Source organism: Zea mays, chromosome 7 (assembly GCF_902167145.1).
Source record: "Zea mays cultivar B73 chromosome 7, Zm-B73-REFERENCE-NAM-5.0, whole genome shotgun sequence".
NCBI classification, from domain to species: Eukaryota; Viridiplantae; Streptophyta; class Magnoliopsida; order Poales; family Poaceae; genus Zea; species Zea mays.
In genome coordinates, this window is record NC_050102.1 from 142,663,450 (window position 1) to 142,682,424 (window position 18,975).

Consider the following 18,975-nt stretch of genomic DNA (forward strand, 5'->3'; position numbering starts at 1 on the left):
TTCCGCTATTGTTGTTGTCCGTGTTTTCTCCTCTTATATACAAAACCAAAATTTTAACATGTTCAACTTTTAACTAACCTCTTCTCTACTACTACCATTTCAAGGTCGTCACGCGTCATATGTGAAGCACGTAGGTCGTGTGTCTACTCCCTCCCCCTACCTAATAGGATGGCACAGTCGGCTAGAGCAGTCAACGCGTCACACCTCCCTCCTCCCCTCAGGTCGTGCAACCGTCATGATTTGCTTTAGTGTTTGTCTATGTACTATGCTCCCAATTATTTAAGAAAACACTAATTATTCAAGGAAAAGAAAAAAACAATTCACACATTTATCTATTATATATCTTAATGTATGTTAATTTTTATTAAATACAGTTGATGCTGGAGGAAGCTTAGGCATGTTTTTCGTCCATTTGCTAATACGGTAGAGGAGATGAATTAGACTAAGTTAAAAAAACCAATGCTTAAGCATGTTTATCCAAATGTATTTTTGATTAAAAACAATGCAATTAAAAATCTTATAACTTAGTTTAGTATTTGAAAAATTAGAAATTTTGTTTTAGCTCAAAAAATATGAAACTAGTTTTAGATTTTTTTTCTTCTCAAAATCGTATTTTTATATTACGGTGCTTAGCTTGAAATTGTTTAAATCAGTAAATCTTGATGTACTTGATGCTTCTTTGCTAATAAAAATCTTATTATCTATTATAATTAGTCAGTGTTGATCGTTCATCATATAAATGGCCTTCAATTTTATTGTTATTCCTCCTATATATTGTTTTGAATAAATCATTATATGTTTTACACATATTCTTGAAATTTATTGATATTCCTCTGAGGCGAAGGAAGGTGTGATCCAAGCTACATCTACTAGTTTTATGTCTATTACCTCTTTTCTAAATTACAAGTCATTCACTTTAATTACATATGTAGGTATTATAAATCGTCCGCCTCTACTATCCATACAGACATGTAGCAATGTATAAGTGCATAACAAAATCAACGTTAGCTAAAAAAGCCCAAACTACTTGTAATTTTGAATGGTATTGGTATATAAAGTATAATATCTCTGTATATAATATAATATTCTAAATTGTAAGGTATTTTTAACTTTTCTATGTATAACTTTTGTTATACCTTAGATATACGCTATAGAAACAATATACTAAAAGAAACTAAAAACATCATATAATTTAAAAGGGAGGTACTACATAAAAGTTAAAGATCTTTAAAGACAAAAGGCAATTCGAATCCGAATGAGTAGAAGAGATATAAAGAGACTTGTGATTGTGACATTTCGGATGAGGCCATTAATGTTAAGCTCCCAACCAAATATAGACTTTCCGCCAGTAAGTACCGCTTCAATATCCAAGCAATTTGTTTCAACAAAAAAAAAACAAGCTGACTGAACCCTGGTACAGGACATATGCAAGTAATAACATATGTTTCTATGCAAGCAACGGCTTTAGACATAAATCCCCAGACTAGGAAACATGTCCGAAGCAAATGACAGCTGCAGCACAACTGAAGCGTTGGCTTAGTCCTTCCTCAGGTCGATGTACTCGCGCTTAGTCCCGACTTTGTTGATGACTACAATTTCCAACTTGTCTCCCTGCATATTTTGCATGTTTGTGGATCAACAGGGTAGATATATATAAAAGAGAAACAGGCGCAATATTTTGGCAATGAGCAAATGCAGCTTACAGTGTAGATGTCTCTCTCAGTTGCAGATGCAAACACATCCTTAACTAGATCGATGGCCTCTGACTCCGACAATGGTGTGACAGCATCCTGTGCACATTGAAAAGATTTCTTAGGCTATCTGCTGTTAGCGTTATTTGTAGTCACCATTCACTTATATTTGTGAATGCAAATTTGATTAAATAGGTGCTCATTGAACAGAACCACCGCGAGAAACACACAGAAGATATAAATGTGCAGGGCTTACCCTGGCAGGGAGCAATAGAGGACTTGGTGATTTTAGTTGATTGTCCAGGACTGGCATAATCAAAGTAGATCCCGTTCCCTGAGCACTATAACCAGTTCTCTCATAGGAACCTACTGCATCATAGGTGAAAACACACCCTTTCCCTGTGCAGGTGCACAACATGCTTACTTGAGTGTTCAAACAATAAATGTGAGAAAGTAAAGCAACAAACTTTACCCTCGCTGTCAAGCCCACCGAGCACATTGAAGGCGTAATATGGGAAGAAGCGCTTGTAGTACAGGGTATTGGAGAGGAGCTGTGCCATGGCAGGGCAGCTCATCCTTTTGTTATGCTGGTGTTGGTATAGCTATATACAGACAAATGAAAGATACTATTGAATCAGTACTGGTGCAGTTTATGGCGCTTGATATAACCGCTTGGTATCAACAAAAAGGGTGATAGAATGAACATATAAAACAATTTACAAGCTGAGTTTTAGTTGTAATTTTTACCAATTCTCTGGCAGCTAGGTTCTTGTGCAGAGCTTTAATATCACCCTGAAAGCCAGAAGATGCTAGTACACATTTGTCAGCCCTACACATAAAGAGAGAATCTTTATTCTTGGGCACAACCTAAAATATATATAACACAGGAATCAAGGTTACAAACAGCACTAAGCACCTATGCATAGATTAAATGCACGGAAGCATTATGTTGCTTTAACCCACTAGCTGCATGTCAAGAGAATGGACGCCGTAAGGTAAGCATAGCTGGAATCACACCCCCAACAAACCATTTGGCAGTCCTAACCCAAGTGCACATGCTGCAGAAAATACTGAGGGAGGTGAAGATAAGAAAGAGGAGCCCCCTGCTGTAGAGAATACTGAAGAAAGCACCAAAGGCCAAGCACAGCTTAATAATGTTGCTGTCCCAGAATCTGAGAATAAAGGAGAAGTAAAGCCAGGTGAATCCGAATTAGCTTCCCCTGCATTTGTTGATGAAGCAGCCTCCCATGTAATTGTTGATGAAGAGAAAGAGGAAAATACTGAGAATGAGAACAGTAAGGCAGCTGAATCTGCCGTGCCTTCCCTGGCCTCCGTAGACAGCTGTTCTTCCACACCATTACGGTCTAATTGCTGTTCTTCTGCACCAATGACACGCAGTTGGCGACGCTCGCGGTCACCATCCCACCCATCTCGCCGAAGGCGTTCCCGTACCAGCTGGTGCCCCCTGCGCCGCCAGCCACCGCTCACGCTTCCAGCGGCACCTTCCCCCACCAAGGCAAGCGTGGCTGCCCGTCCACCGCAAGGCGGCGCCCAAGCCGGCTGCGTCGTGTGCGGCTGGCTTCCAGAGTGCAAGTAAGCTGCATCCGCAGCGCTCCCAAGCCTCGGTGTTGTCGGGACGGAGGCACACGGTGTGGCGCGCGACGACATGAGCAAGATGCGGGAAGGTGAGAGAAAACAGAGAAAAGAGATACATAGGTTGACATGTGGGGTCCATATGCCAGTGCTAGGCTGTATGGTAAAACCACAACCCGTTTGGACCTAACTGAGACCCAAACAACGATTAAGGCTTTAAGAGACACACTTTGAAAGTTTATGGACCGAGATGACATAGCACGACAAGGACCGGAAATGTATTTTACTCAATATAAAAGTAAACCTAAATGTCAAGCCTACATCTCCCTTACCTACAATGATATGCTAATGAAATGCTCATCTGCCAAAACCAGAAGTTTGTTTAGCAACGAAGGTTACCCTACTTGTGCAGAAAGCAGAATCTAAAATATTATTCTATGATGACCTAGTCATCTGAATGAAAGAGCAAACATAGGACATAAAACTAGGGCTAGGAAGAATGAAGAATGAACCACATGCAACCCAGTGTGCTCAGCATTATTAAGTAAGCAAATTGATGAACAAAAGACCATACCACAGTAGCAAGCCAGTTAAGCATTCCCGTTCACAAAGAGGACGCTGAACTAACTAGCCATTAACGAAAAACGTATAAAACATATAGAATGTAAAGGTATTTCCCCCATAATTTTCGACACAATCCTCCACGCACCAAACCCTAGCTAAAAGAACCAGTGGCAGCACCAAATCCTGCTACGAATCCAGCCTTGTCACCCATATTTTAGCCCACGCCACACCAAAATTCACTCGTGCCTCCCAATCCACAAACCCTAAAGCCCAGATGGACAGATCGAAGCACGAGATCGGGTTCAGGGACTCACAGGTCGCAGATCTTAGAGTGGTCGCGCGTGAGGATGCTGTATCCGACAGAGAGGCGGGTGTCCGCCGCGACGACACAGTAATCGGCGCCGGCGATGGCCACGCAGGTCCTGCAGGACCAAACAGACCCTCGTTAGAGAACACATAGGATACGGCCAGCAGGCGAGGTGGGAAGGCCGCAGGGAGGCTACCCGCCGTTGTTCTCGTAGACCCAGTCGCCGCGCCTCGACATGGCAGTGGTCGGGGTGGGCTCGCTGCACGGGTTGCTAGTGGTGGAGCCACCGGAGTTAGAAACACGGGAAGTGGAGGAGCAGCTGACACCGCCTTTCGTTTTGTTTCTTCCACCTTGGTCCTTTCTGGGCTATGGTCCGTGGGTCCGTGGGCCGAGGTGGTCTGGGGTTCTCCTTCAAAATTTTAGCTCCTCCAGTTTTCGTCGAGAAAGCTATTCGATGATAAAGGAGTCTAGCTCTTTTTTCCGTCTCTCGTTCTCCTTTAATTAGCTATACGTTGAAAATAGAGTCTATCATATTTTTTATAACTCATTCGTCCTTCTTTAGCCAGCAAAGTGGTACTATCTAGGAACATTATGTTTGGTTTTATGTTGTATTGGGTTTTAATGGTTCTCACGGCCCATCTGTGTGTAACGACTCATATGTGGTGTAATGGTCCATTGGACAATTGTTAAGCGAGAAGTAGGAGAGAGGAATAACGCACGAAGCTGGTGCTTTAAAAGAGCAGAGACTAGTTAGTTGCTCGTACTTTACTACGATTTTTATATATCATATAAATAGTGTTGACATCTTTTGGAGGGCCAAATACCAATGAACCCTAGGGCCTCCACACGACGTGCAAAACCTTGGGGTAGGCTCTACGATGCAGCCTTGAACTCTACCTTTATTTCTGCTCCACAAGCCACCACCTACTTTGGGGTCAAACATCAATGAACCCTAGATCTCGCTCACGGGGAGTCGAGACCTTGGGGACCTTTTTGCGAGGTGTCGAACGGTTGGCAATAGGTCACCAGGTGAATGCAAGGCTAGTAAGGCATAATGAGAATAGGCAAACACGAAAAGCTTCTATGTTGGCCAATTTTCCAATTATGCTAGAAATTGGCCTACGTGTTCGAGAGTGCTTTTACTGCCCTCATCTGAGAATTTAGAGAAATCTGGAACACTAGTCTCTGGAGGGTATGGAACGGCGTCCCATCGAGGGTCATATGGCCTATTTACTTCCAAACTTCATCCATAGTGACCGATGGTAAGCCATCGGTCCTCGAGGCATGGGGCTTAGGTGGCCAGTTATCATTATGATGGCCTTTTGTACCAAGATGATGAAAGATGGCTTCCAATATAGGCCATGAGGCATACGGTACCGCATCCCGTTGTTGTGTGGTATGGGATGACCCTTTCTAGCTCCGCAAGGGCCAAAAAATATTTGGCCTCATGTGTGGTTGGTGGCATGTTGCGAATACATTGCGATGTAGGTGGGATAGAGTATGAAAATTGTGCCTTATGCGCAGTACTATGTTCTACGTATACATATCCGAATGGTCTGGCGTAAGGTGTCGGACGGTCCACAATGTGTTCGGATGGTTCGAGATCATACTCGGACTGTCTGGTCATACCTATAGTTGTGCACCGCATATCGATGGTGGTGGTGGTGGTGGTATACTACGTCTTTGATGCACCACAGGCGGGAAATAGTAGTGTTGTTGAGGTGGGTAGAAAATTGTGTGTTGTAAGCATCACCCTATTCTGTCTAGACGTACTTGCATGGTCTGGGCGGGGTGGCCGAACGATCTGCGAAGGGACCGAACGATCCGGGCTTATATCCGGGCTGTCCAGTTATGACGAGCATCGCCTGCGAGCCATGTGGGGGCTCGGTGTGATTCTGGATAGTCCGCGCGTAGGGTGTTGGACAGTCTAAAAGGGAAATGGCCTTAACCATGTTCTCTAAATTGATTTTGGTTTTTATGACCATCGCAACCTTATGGACAAAGTAGTATAGCTAGTTGATTGTTTCACAGGTGCATAAGTCCATCCATCTCAATTCTAAGTCGATTGTCCGGAATAACGTATATTATTCCAGACAGGGGAGCTTTTGGAGAAATCACATGCGCGTGAATCGTCCAAGACCTTCCGTCGGACCGTCTACGACACCTCGATGCACCTGAGACATGAACTGTGCAAAACTCACATCTCTACTTCGGACCATCAAACAGATAAGTGGATATCGTCCGGTGCCATGTGCGTACCGTCCGACCTCAGGCCTGGACCGTTCGCCCGTTGAAAACTAGAAATAACCGAAGGTGCCGGATTCGATAAAATTCATTTTTAGCATCCTCGTGGGCCGTCTGGGGTGCACGACCGAACCGTCCGTGACTGCTTTATCTGACATCTGACGACGCATTTAATGCAGTAATATCTGTTGATATAGTTGTTACTGCTAACCATTGTGATTTCAACCATTGATGTGCATAGGCGGACCATCCGGGCCAGGAGCGCGGACCGTCCACGCCTCCACGGTTTGCAGAAAGTGGACAACGACTAGGAAGTGGTTGGTGACTATAAATACAATTCAACCACCTCCATTCAACACACCCAAACTTCCACAACTCACATCCATTACAAGGAGCAAAAATTTGGCTTCATGTTTTGATCGTGCTTTCCTCCTCTCTTTCTAAATTCTCACTTGTAAGGCTAGAAAAAGGCACCTAACTATGTGGTGATCCTTGCAGGGTCTAAGTGACCCTCGAGATTAAGGAGAAGCACTCAACCGGTCCAAGTGACCATTTGAGAGAGGGAAAGAGACCCGACCTATGTGGCCTCTGAAAGGGAAATGGGCTTAATCAATTCCTATAATCAATTTTGGTGGTTGACGCCCATCACAAACCACGTGGACTAACTAGTTTGCCTAGATGTCATTTATCTCGGGTGCATAAGGTTCAACACAAACCAAGAGAGAAATTAAGTTAGGGACTTAACGATATTTGGAGCAAGACATGAGAGTGTGCTGCCAAGTGGCGCACCGGACACTGGCGCACCGGACAGTGTCCGGTGCACCAGGCCAAGCACCAAACGAACTCGCCACTCTCGGTTTTCTTCGGGGGGTGCTCCACTATAATTCACCGAACTGTCCGGTGTGCACCAGACATGTCCGGTGAGCCAACGGAGCAACGGTAACCTAGCGCCAACGGTCGTCTGCCAAAAGTGAACAGTGGTGAATAGTGCGCGGCAGATGTCAGAGCGGAGAAGTCAGTGCACACCGGACATGTCCGGTGTGGCACCGGACTGTCTGGTGCAGTTATAGGACAAGGATTCCAACGGTCAAGTCGCTCCAAACCCCAATGGGCATGATGATGTGGCACGCACCGGACAGTGAACAGTGCATGTCCGGTGCACCACCGGACTATCCGGTGTGCCCATCGCCAGCAAACTCAGCCAACAGCTAGTAAGTTTGTGAAGAAAATATATTCCATCTCGATAGAAGCACAATCATTACAAGAACTTAAAGCTAGATTTATATTGCTTGTTCCTTATTAAAAAACAAAATGACATAGAACATAAAAGTACTTCAGAGGCAGGATATCGCTGAATAAATGTGCTTTGATTCTGGCACAGTACTGTTGACTGTACGAGCTTCGGATTCCTCCCTGAATTCACGTTGCTGTTGAGAGTGTTGGCGCCCTTTTGGCTGCTGGCCTCAGGAATATGTAGGTTGCAGTGGTGGTGGCGGTGGAAGTTGAGGCCAAGAAGCCTGCGAATGGCTAGCCGAAGCTACAGAGGCTACAGAAAATTGCCCACATATTCTGGTATGTAGGGAGAGTGGCACGAAGCAGTGTGTAAGACCTGCTTCGGCTGATTCTTCTGAGCTTCAGCTTCTGCGATCTCCATTTGCTTTAGAATAGTGATTTGGCACATTATTGTAGTATGGCCCTTGTCCTCACCACAGAATAGGCAATAAATTTTCCTGGGCTGATCCCCATATCTTCCTCCGAAGCCCCTGGCGCCTCTGCCCCTTGGAGCTAGTGGCCTGAAGGAGCTTTGCTGCTGCCCCGAAGACTGTGAGGTGTACTGTGGCCTCTGAAGTTGGCTTCCTTTGTCGTCATTCTGACTGGAGCTGTGAATTGATCTGACATGCCTAGGGTGGATTCTTCCTCCGAAGCCCCTGGTCATCTCATAGAATCTGTAAGCTTCCTCCCTTCTTTGGTGGAAGTCGTTGTCAGCCCAGATGTACTCATCCATCTTCTGAAGCAGCTTCTCCAGAGTTTGTGGGGGCTTCCTAGCGAAGTATTGAGCCGTAGGTCCTGGCCGAAGGCCCTTGATCATGGCCTCAATGACAATTTCATTGGGCACTGTGGGCGCTTGTGCCCTTAGTCGCAAGAACCTTCGGACATACGCCTGAAGGTATTCCTCATGGTCTTGCGTGCACTGGAACAAGGCCTGAGCTGTGACTGGCTTTGTTTGAAAGCCTTGAAAACTAGTAACCAGCATGTCCTTGAGCTTCTGCCACGATGTGATTGTCCCTAGCCGAAGGGAAGAATACCATGTCTGGGCTACGTTCCGGACTGCCATGACGAAGGACTTGGCCATGACAGCTGCGTTGCCTCTATATGAGGATATTGTTGCCTCATAGCTCATCGAAAATTGCTTTGGATCCGAATGCCCATCATACATGGGTAGCTGGGGTGGCTTGTAGGATTGTGGCCATGGGATAGCCTGCAATTCTGCTGCCAAGGGAGAAGCATCATCAAAAGTAAAGGTATCATGATTAAAATCATCATACCATCCATCTTCATTGAATAAGCCCTCTTGACGAAGCTCCCTGTGTTGGGGCCTTCGGTCTTAGTCATCTTGAGCAAGCTGACGCACTTCCTCAGTAGCTTCATCGATCTTCCTTTGAAGATCGACCAACCAAGCCATCTTCTCCTTTTTCCTTTGCACTTGTTGATGAATGATTTCAATGTCCCTGATCTCTTGGTCCAACTCCTCCTCCTGGAGTGTTGGACTGGTGGCCTTTCTCTTCTGGCTTCGAGCCTCTTGGAGAGAGAGAGAGTCTCCTGGTTTGTGTCCAGTGGCTGCAGTGCAGCAGCCCCTGGCGCTGTTATCTTCTTCGGCGGCATGACGAAGATCAGTGCTTTGCCGAAGGTTGTGGAAGTGAGTACACCGGAGGTGGGCGCCAATGTTGGGGACTTGTTCTCAAATGCTATGAATTAAGAACAAGGCAACACAAAAATAGATTAATGGTTAATGCCCTTCGTCCTTCGAAGCATTATTTTCATAAGGATATAATGATCTTCGGACGAAGGTTATGAAGGACTTACCTTCATAATACATGGGAAACAACATGGATAATCATATGACATCATAATATATCTTTTATTATATAATCATGAATGAATAAGAATAACATAGGATTATATTTGTACCTTCGACTTGATAGAAGGTAAAAGTACAAGCGTGACGCACAAGCGAGTACAAGTCAGCGTGAACAGTACGGGGGTACTGTTCATCTATTTATAGGCACAGGACGCAGCCTGTGTAAATTTACATTCATGCCCTTCATATTTACTATTAACTTATGGACAACCCAACGAGGACTAGATATCCTTTTCCCCTTTAAGTTAGTTCCTTTTTCCACCATTGGGCCGAAGATCCCTTGCGCGTAGCTTCGGAGCAACATCAGCCTTCGTCTCGACCATGCTTTTCACATTGTGTATGGTTTTAACCCGAGTCCGAAGGTACCTGTTCATATATTACACTTGGGAAACATTGTTAAATCATGTCTTTGAGGACCTTCGGAAGACGAAGGCCCCTAACAGTAGATTTATGCATCTGGTGGATCAAGTTGGATAATCGATAGCGGGTGCACAAACCACATGACATGGCAGAAAAGGATGTTCTCCTCATATGATAAAAATGAAGATCCCCAAAGAGCTATCACATTCGGGGATGGAAATCAAGGTTTGGTCAAAGGTTTGGTAAAATTGCTATATCTCCTGACCATTCCATTTCCAATGTTTTTCTTGTAGATTCATTAGATTACAATTTGCTTTCTGTTTCTCAATTATGTAAAATGGGCTACAACTGTCTTTTCACTGATATAGGTGTTAGTGTCTTTAGAAGAAGTGATGATTCAATAGCATTTAAAGGAGTGCTAGATGGTTAGCTATATTTAGTTGATTTTAATGATAATAAAGATGAACTAGACACTTGCTTAATTACTAAGACTAATATGGGCTGGCTCTGGCATCGCCGACTTGCCCATGTTGGGATGAAGAATCTTCACAACCTTCTAAAGGGAGAACACATTTTAGGACTAACAAATGTTCATTTTGAGAAAGACAATATTTGTAGCGCATGCCAAGCAGGAAAGAAGGTTGGAGTTCATCATCCCCACAAGAGCATCATGACGACTGACAGGCCGCTTGAGCTACTCCACATGGACCTATTCGGCTCGATCGCTTACATAAGCATCGGCGGGAGTAAGTACTGTCTCGTTATTGTGGATGACTATTCTTGCTTCACGTGGGTATTCTTTTTGCAGGAAAAATCTCAAACCCGAGAGACCTTAAAGAGATTCTTAAGACGAGCGCAAAATGAGTTCGTATTGAGAATCAAAAAGATCATAAGCGACAATGGAACGGAGTTCAGGAACTCACAAATTGAAGGATTTCTTGAGGAGGAGGAGGGCATCAAGCATGAGTTCTCTTCTCCCTACACACCTCAACAAAATGGTGTAGTGGAGAGGAAGAGTAGAACTCTATTCGACATGGCAAGGACCATGCTTGATGAGTACAAGACACCAGATCAGTTTTGGGCGGAGGCGATTAACACCGCCTGCTACTCCATCAACCGACTCTACCTACACCGAATCCTCAAGAAAACATCGTATGAACTCCTTACTGGTAAAAAGCCCAATGTTTCATATTTTAGAGTCTTTGGGAGCAAATGCTTTATTCTTATTAACAAAGGTAGAAATTCTAAATTTGCTCCTAAAGCAGTAGAATGCTTTTTACTTGGTTATGACTCAAACACAAGGGCATATAGAGTCTTCAACAAGTCCACTGGATTAGTTGAAGTTTCTTGTGACATTGTGTTTGATGAGACTAATGGCTCTCAAGTGGAGCAAGTTGATCTTGATGAATTAGATGATGAAGAGGCTCCGTGAGTCGCGCTAAGGAACATGTCCATTGGGGATGTGTGTCCAAAAGAATCCGAAGAGCCTCCACAAGCACAAGATCAACCATCATCTTCCATGCGAGCATCTCCACCAACTCAAGATGAGGATAAGGCTCAAGAAGAAGAAGATGAAGATCAATACGATGAGCCACCTCAAGAGGAGGACATTGATCAAGGGGGAGATGAAGATGATCAAGACAAGGAAGATGATCAAGAGATTTGGGATCAAAGACCGCCACACCCAAGGGTCCACCAAGCAATTCAAAGAGATCACCCTGTCAGCTCCAATGTTGGTGACATCCACAAGGGGGTAACCACTAGATCTCGAGTTGCTCATTTTTGTCCATATAGGATAGAGGATGCACTAAGAGATCCGGATTGGGTGGTGGCAATGAAAGAGGAGCTCAACAACTTCACGAGGAATGAGGTATGGCATTTAGTTCCACGTCCTAATCAAAATGTTTTAGGTACCAAGTGGGTATTCCGCAACAAACAAGATGAGCATGGTGTGGTGAAAAGGAACAAAGCACGACTTGTTGCAAAAGGTTATTCACAAGTCGAAGGTTTGGATTTTGATGAAACCTATGCACTCGTAGCTAGGCTTGAGTCAATTCGTATATTACTTGCCTATGCTACTTACCATGGCTTTAAGCTTTATCAAATGGACATGAAGAGTGCCTTCCTCAATGGCCCTATCAAGGAAGAGGTATATGTTGAGCAACCTTCTCGCTTTGAAGATAATGAGTATCCTAACCATGTGTGTAAGCTCTCAAAGGTGCTTTATGGGCTCAAGCAAGCCCCAAGAGCATTGTATGAATGCCTGCGAGACTTTCTTATCACTAATGGCTTCTAAGTTGGAAAAGTTGATCCTACTCTCTTCACTAAAACAATTGCTAAAGACTTGTTTATATGCCAAATCTATGTTGATGATATTATATTTGGGTCTACTAACAAGTCAATTTGTGAAGAATTTAGTAGGATCATGATACAAAAATTTAAGATGTCGATGATGGGGGAGTTAAAATATTTCCTTGGATTCCAAATCAAGCAACTCCAAGAGGGCACCTTCATCAGCCAAACTAAGTACATTCAAGATATACTCAAGAAGTTTGGAATGAAGAATGCCAAACCCATCAAGACACCCATGGGAACAAATGGGCATATCGACCTCGACACGGGAGGTAAATCCATAGATCAAAAGGTATACCGGTCGATGATAGGATCTTTACTCTATTTATGCGCTTCTCGACGAGATATAATGCTTTCAGTATGCATGTGTGCAAGGTTCCAGGCAAATCCAAGAAAGTTCACCTTAGGGCCGTGAAAAGAATCATGAGATATTTAGTTTACACTCCTAAGTTTGGGATTTAGTACCTCAAGGGATCTACCTTTGATTTAATTGGGTATTCCGATGCCGATTATGTTGGATGTAAGATTGACAGGAAGAGTACATCAGGGACTTGTCAGTTTCTGGGAAGATCCCTGGTGTCTTGGGCTTCAAAGAAACAAAACTCAGTAGCTCTTTCCACCGCCGAAGCCGAGTATAATGCTGCAGGCCATTGCTGTGCACAATTACTTTGGATGAGGCAAACCCTTAGGGACTATGGCTACAAATTGAGCAAAGTCCCTCTCCTATGTAATAACGAGAGTGCAATCCGCATGGCGGATAATCCCGTTGAACACAGCCGCACTAAGCACATAGACATCCGGTATCACTTTCTGAGAGATCACCAACAAAAGGGGATATCGAAATTGTTTATGTTAGCACCCACAACCAATTAGTCGATATCTTTACCAAGCCACTAGATGAGAATACTTTTAGCAAACTTAGAAATGAGCTAAATATACTTGATTCTCAGAACTTTGATTGAAACATTGCACACATTGCGAACTTATATATCTTTGATCATGTCTCTTTCATTTGGTACAAATGTATATTTCTTATTCTTCTTGTGCCAAGGCTAAGACTAATGTGCTTTCAAGTGTATTTCTATGCTTAGTCTTAAATTGAAAGAGAAATGGAGTATTAGGCAAAGACAAGGCTTCCACTCCAACTCTAACGGTATCATTTATCCTTTGTCGTTACTCGAGAAACTCTCAATTGGTATGACTCTTCACTCATATTTATTTTACCAACGGGGGAGAAAGTAAAAGAGGCTCTCAAGTTTTCCATTTTTGGCGCTTAATGCCAAAGGGGGAGAAAGTATTAAGCCCAAAGCAAAAGGACCGCACCACCATTTCAAAATTTTCAAAAAACCAAAGGAAGAAATTACTTCATTAGTGTTCATTTCAATCGATATTTGAGTTAAGTTAATTTTCAATTGGTATCTCATTTGGTTTCAAAATTTCAATAAGTATGAGAAATTTCAATTGGTATAATTTCATTTGGTATCTGTTTCAAAAAGGGGAAATCATTTCAAAAAAACTCTTGAAAGCTAAGGGGAGAATTTCTTGGGGGAGCTATTACTTAGCCAAAGGAAAAAGCATTTAAAAGAGGGGGAGGAATTTTGAATCTTAAAAATGCTTCTTGCAATCATATTCTTATACCTTTGGCTACTTGCAAAAGAATTTGAAAATATTTGTTCCAAAAGATTTGCAAAAACAAACAAGTGGTGCAAATGTGTCCAAAATGTTAAATAGAAGAAAGCAATCATGTTTATTCTTAGACATATGTACAAAGTCTTTCAATTGGTTTAATTCTAAGTAACCTATGCACATCAATCATAATTGCAAACTAGTTACAGTTTTACACTTTATATTTGCTTTGGTTTGTGTTGGCATCAATCACCAAAAAGGGGGGGATTGAAAGGGAAATGGGCTTAATCATTTCCTATAATCAATTTTGGTGGTTGATGTCCATCACAAACCACGTGGACTAACTAGTTTGCCTAGATGTCTTTTATCTCAGGTGCTTAGGGTTCAACACAAACCAAGAAAGATATTAAGTTGGGGACTTAATGATATCTGGAGCAAGACATGAGAGTGTGCTGCCAAGTGGCGCACCGGGCAGTGTCCGGTGTGCACTGGACAGTGTCCGGTGCACCAGGCCAAGCACCAAACGAACTCGCCACTCTCGGGTTTCTCCAGGGCGCGCTCCACTATAATTCACCAGACTGTCCGGTGTGCACCGAACATGTCCAGTGAGCCAACGGAGCAACAGTAACCTAGCGCAAATGGTCGTCTGCCAAAAGTGAACAGTTGTGAAAAGTGCGCGGTAGAGGTCAGAGCAGAGAAGTCAGCGCACACCGGACATGTCCGATGTGGCACCAGACTGTCCGGTGCAGCTATAGGACAAGGGTTCCAACGATCAAGTCACTCCAAACCCCAATGGGGCGTGCTGACGTGGCACGCACCGGACAGTGAACAGTGCCTATCCGGTGCACCACTAGACTATCCGGTGTGCCCATCGCCAACAAACTCAGCCAACAGCTAGTAAGTGGTTGGAGGCTATAAATACCCCCAACCACCTCCTTCAATGGCATCCAAGTATTCTGAACTCCGCATTCATTGCAAGAGCAAAGCCAAACACTCCAAGACACATTCAAAGCATTCAATCCACTCCAAGCTCCCAAAATCAACTCTAGTTCTTAGAGACTTGTGAGAGGATTATTTGTGTTCTTTTGTTGCTCTTGTTGCTTGGATTGCTTTCTCCTTCTCTATTATTATTCTCATAAGTGCTTTGTAAAGCTAGCAAGAGACACCTAAGTGTGTGGTGATCCTTGCGGGGTCTTAGTGACCCAAGTGATTAAGGAGAAGCCTTGACCGGTCTGTGTGACCGATTGAGAGAGGGAAAGAGTTGGAATAGACCCGGCCTTTGTGGCCTCCTCAACGGGGACTAGGTTCTTTGTAACCGAACCTCGGTAAAACAAATCACCGTGTTCACTTGCATTGATCTTCGCTTGATTTGTTTGCCCTCTTTCCTCTCTCTAAAGTTTCCTTGCTAATATTGATTTGAGTTTGCTCCCAAACGTCATCCGCATTATTTGAGCAACTCATATCAAGAGAAACAATCTTCCACATTTGAAACACTAACCCCGACCTTAGTGTGTGTTTAAGTTTATAAATTTCAGGTTTCGCCTATTCACCCCCCTCTAGGCGACTTTCAGGCTCCTCAACAGGGAGTAGGTTCTTCTAAATCGAGCCCCAAGAAACAAATTGCTTGTGAATTTATGTTAATCTTGCATTGCGATTTGATTATTCCTCTCCCCCTCTCTCTTTAAGTTCTCTTACTTGTGATCTTTTTGAGTTAGCTCCCAAAGTAATCCACACATTGTTTGAGCAACTCGTGGCAAGAAGAACCATCTTCCGCGCTCCGATTTCATTTATACTCGTTCTAACGCTAACTTCAGGTGAAGTTGGTGTTGAAAGTTTATAAGTTTTTGGTTTCGCCTATTCACAAGGAGGACAAGAGGAAGAATCTGTCGGCTCCATCAAGTCGCACAAGAAGAAGGTCAACAAGAAGAAAAAAGAAGATGAAGAATGTGGTCTACTACGAGACGGACTCATCCGCGCCCTCAACCTTAGATGCCGAATCGACATCTTCAAAGCACCGAGAGCGCAAGAAGTATAGTGAGATTCCTCTTCGCTATCCTCGCATTCCTAAACATGCTTCTTTACTTTCTGTTCCCTTAGTCAAACCACCATATTTTGATGGTGAATACTATTCTATGTGGAGTGATAAAATGAGGCACCATCTAACCTCACTCCATGAAACCATTTGGAATATTGTTGAGTTTGGAGCACAGGCACCACAGGTAGGCGATGAGGACTACGACTGCGATGGGGCCGCCCAAGTGAGGCACTTTAACTCTGTAAGGAAAATGAACCCTGGGCCATTTGGCTAATTGATTTTAGTGTTTGATGATCAACATAACTTGTGGACTAATGTGTTCGCTAGTGTTTGTGTTTGTAGTTCACAGGATGCTAAAGTAACTTCAACTAAGGCATTAAGGAAGCAACACCTCAAAAGAAGACATTGTGAGGACCATAAGTGAAGATCAACAAGTATCAAGCAAAGTCCAAGAAATGAAGAAAAGTGTTGCCACTATCGGACCGTCCGACTGAGAGCACTGGACTATTCGGTGCCACACCACCGGAATGTCCGGTGCACCAGGGAACAATAGTCCAATGTCTAGTTCCTGGTGGCACTGTGGAGGAGAGCCCAGACTGTCCGGTGCAAGGCTGACAGTGCCAACGGTCACCTGCCAGATCCAACAGCTAGTGGCGCACCAGACATGTCATCGGACTATCGGTGTGCCCTGTGCCGCATATAGCTGCAGCTTTTCCTCCAACGACTATAATTTAGTTGGGGCCTATAAATACATCATCCAACCAGCCATTTGAAGGTGTGGGAGCCCAATCAACATACCAAGGTATATTGTAGATATTTCTAAGTGCTCAAACACCCAAGTGCTTAATAGAATCACTCGGTGATTAACGTAGCTGCTTTGCAAAGTGCTTAGGTTAGTTAGACCGCATTAGGGCTTGCTCTAGGTGAATCCTAGTTAGTTGAGTGAGTTTAGAAAAATCACACAACCCCTCGGCTCTTGTGCGAACCGTTGTAATTGTACCGAGTGGGGCGAGAGTCTTGCGAGACCGTGACAACCGAGTTCATGTCATGGCCGCCACCATGAACTGGAGGGAACAAGACCCGCGGCGTTTCGACCGGAAGCTTGATAGTGGAGACGCCGGGGAGCGCCCGAGAGGAGCCGGAAGCGGAGCACCACTTGCGCATGGAAAAGACTCGCGACCCTCTATGGAGTTACTTGACCGAGGTGCTTGGCCCTTGCGTGGGCTACCCTTTGCGTAGGGGCACCAACGAGGATTAGTCGAAACATTGTGTGGTTCCGGATACCTAGGTAAAAATACTAGCGTCGTCCACGAGAGTTTGCATCTCTACCTTGCTCTTTACCTTCTGCATCTATATTAAGTGTTGGTCACTTGTTCTCAAATGTTGTGAATCAAGAACAAGGAAACACAATTGTTAAGTATTAAGGGCCTTCGTCTTTCGAAGCATTATCTCCTCATGGACATAATGTTCTTCAGATGAAGGTAATGAAGGACATGCCTTCCTTGTCTCATAAATAAATTATAATACGAAGGGATGAAACCAGCAGGTATATCTCATTGACTTGTTCATATTTACATTTCATAAAACATGTATGTAGAAAGGATTATCAATCAGCGTGAATAGTACGATGCTACTGTTCACCTATTTATAGGCACATGATGTAACCTAGGTAAAAGTACATTTATGTCCCTGACATTTACTTATGATCGTAACATAAATTATTAAGGACTAAGTAGTATTTTTTCCTTTCAGTAAGCATCATCATCAGTCTTTATCAACGTTATAAGCCGAAGTTGTTACTCTGGCTATAGCTTTGGCGTTTATACTTGTCATCCTTAGATCATATCTTCATCTCGTACGCCTTCATCATGAGAGAAAGACTTCCATCCTGAAGACGAAGCTCCCTGCAATAGCTCATACTGAAAACAAATGGTCAATTATGTTTTTGAGGACCTTCAGAAGAAGAAGCCCCCCAAAAGTAGCTCCTCGCAGTATTAATTTGTTCCTTTGCAACAATTTTAGACTACGATGTGAACGAAGGCCTTTTAGCCAAAGGTCCAAAAAACACCTTCCCTTCGCTAGAATAGCGGATCATTCTGAATGGTGGGACCCACCAAGCTGTGGGGCTCTGAGTATATATATAGGAGGCTGTGTTGCAGTTATTTTTCGTGCCATCTAGCTTTCGTGCTGCAGTTGTCGTTTTATCTTTCCTATTCTGTGAGTGTAATTGCTTTTGAGCTTCGGCTTTCTGCAGCGATCATCACCAAAATGGTTGAGGACAAGAAAAGCTTGGATCCCACACTTACTGGCTTCTACGAAGCCATGGAAAGGACCAACGTAGAAAAAAAATCACCAATGAAATGCTAGAGCCACGTTTTTTAGCTTCTGGTGATTCAAGTGACAACGAGAGCTTCGATGTTGAGAGTGAGAACGAAGATGCCGAAGATCGGCCATGGAGACCAAGCCACGTTGTTTTTGGGAAATCAACCATCAGACAGGGGTATATTGAAGCGATGGAAGGCAAATATTTTCATGATGTGTCAATAGTGAGGGCTAGGGGAGAAGACACTGTTCCCCTCCCTGAAGATGATGAAGTGGTGGTCTTCAGGGGCTTCATGAAAGCTGGGCTTCGCTTTCCACTCCACAAAATGCTGGTCGAAGTTTTGAAGACATTTGAGATTTACCTTCATCAGCTTACCCCCGAAGCTCTCATTAGAGGGGGGTTTTATATGGGCCATGAGGAGTCAATGATTGGAGCCGGATGCGAGATGATTTTACAATATTCATGAGCTGTCTTATCAGACGAAGGCGACTGGGAAAGAACAGTATCATAACAACTTTGGATGCTATGGCTTCGTGCCTCGCTCTGAGGCGAATTATCCTATGCCTACATTCCGGAAGAAGTAGCCAGGTTCTTGGATGAAGGAATAGTTTTACGTGAAGAATGACCTGAATCAGAGGGAAGATGTGAGAGGCGTTATCCAACGTCTTATATGGTCACGCTTCTACATTAGAAGGTCATCCATCGCACTTGGGAATGAAGTGCAAGCATGCCAAATTGCTT

At 43.9% G+C, this 18,975-nt stretch overlaps 1 protein-coding gene across 6 annotated transcripts; it reads right to left on the bottom strand.

The window, feature by feature from the left end:
• Positions 1 to 1,244: 1,244 nt before the first annotated feature.
• Positions 1,245 to 4,681, bottom strand: LOC103632974 (proteasome subunit beta type-1). 6 transcript variants are annotated; one of them, XM_008654675.2, is made up of 7 exons: positions 4,352 to 4,681; positions 4,163 to 4,270; positions 2,439 to 2,520; positions 2,164 to 2,293; positions 1,948 to 2,090; positions 1,704 to 1,790; positions 1,245 to 1,611 (listed from the first exon to the last, which is right to left on the bottom strand). In XM_008654675.2, exons 1-7 carry the CDS (start codon positions 4,390 to 4,392, stop codon positions 1,537 to 1,539), a joined length of 666 nt encoding a protein of 221 aa, XP_008652897.1. In that variant the 5' UTR covers positions 4,393 to 4,681; the 3' UTR covers positions 1,245 to 1,536. The 6 variants fall into 6 exon arrangements, 5 of the variants coding, with proteins under 5 accessions (XP_008652897.1, XP_008652898.1, XP_008652896.1 ...); XM_008654676.4 differs by having other exon boundaries at positions 2,182 to 2,293; positions 4,352 to 4,619; XR_004851533.1 differs by lacking the exons at positions 4,163 to 4,270; positions 4,352 to 4,681 and adding an exon at positions 2,608 to 4,156.
• Positions 4,682 to 18,975: the final 14,294 nt, after the last annotated feature.

Excerpts from the sequence above, each read along its gene's own strand:
- LOC103632974 (XM_008654673.4), bottom strand. The coding sequence starts at position 4,392 with ATGTCGAGGCGCGGCGACTGGGTCTACGAGAACAACGGCGG. Across the intron at positions 4,271-4,351 it reads GTCTACGAGAACAACGGCGG|GACCTGCGTGGCCATCGCCG; the intron begins GTAGCCTCCCTG and ends TTGGTCCTGCAG. Across the intron at positions 2,521-4,162 it reads CACTCTAAGATCTGCGACCT|GGCTGACAAATGTGTACTAG; the intron begins GTGAGTCCCTGA and ends CTTTATGTGTAG.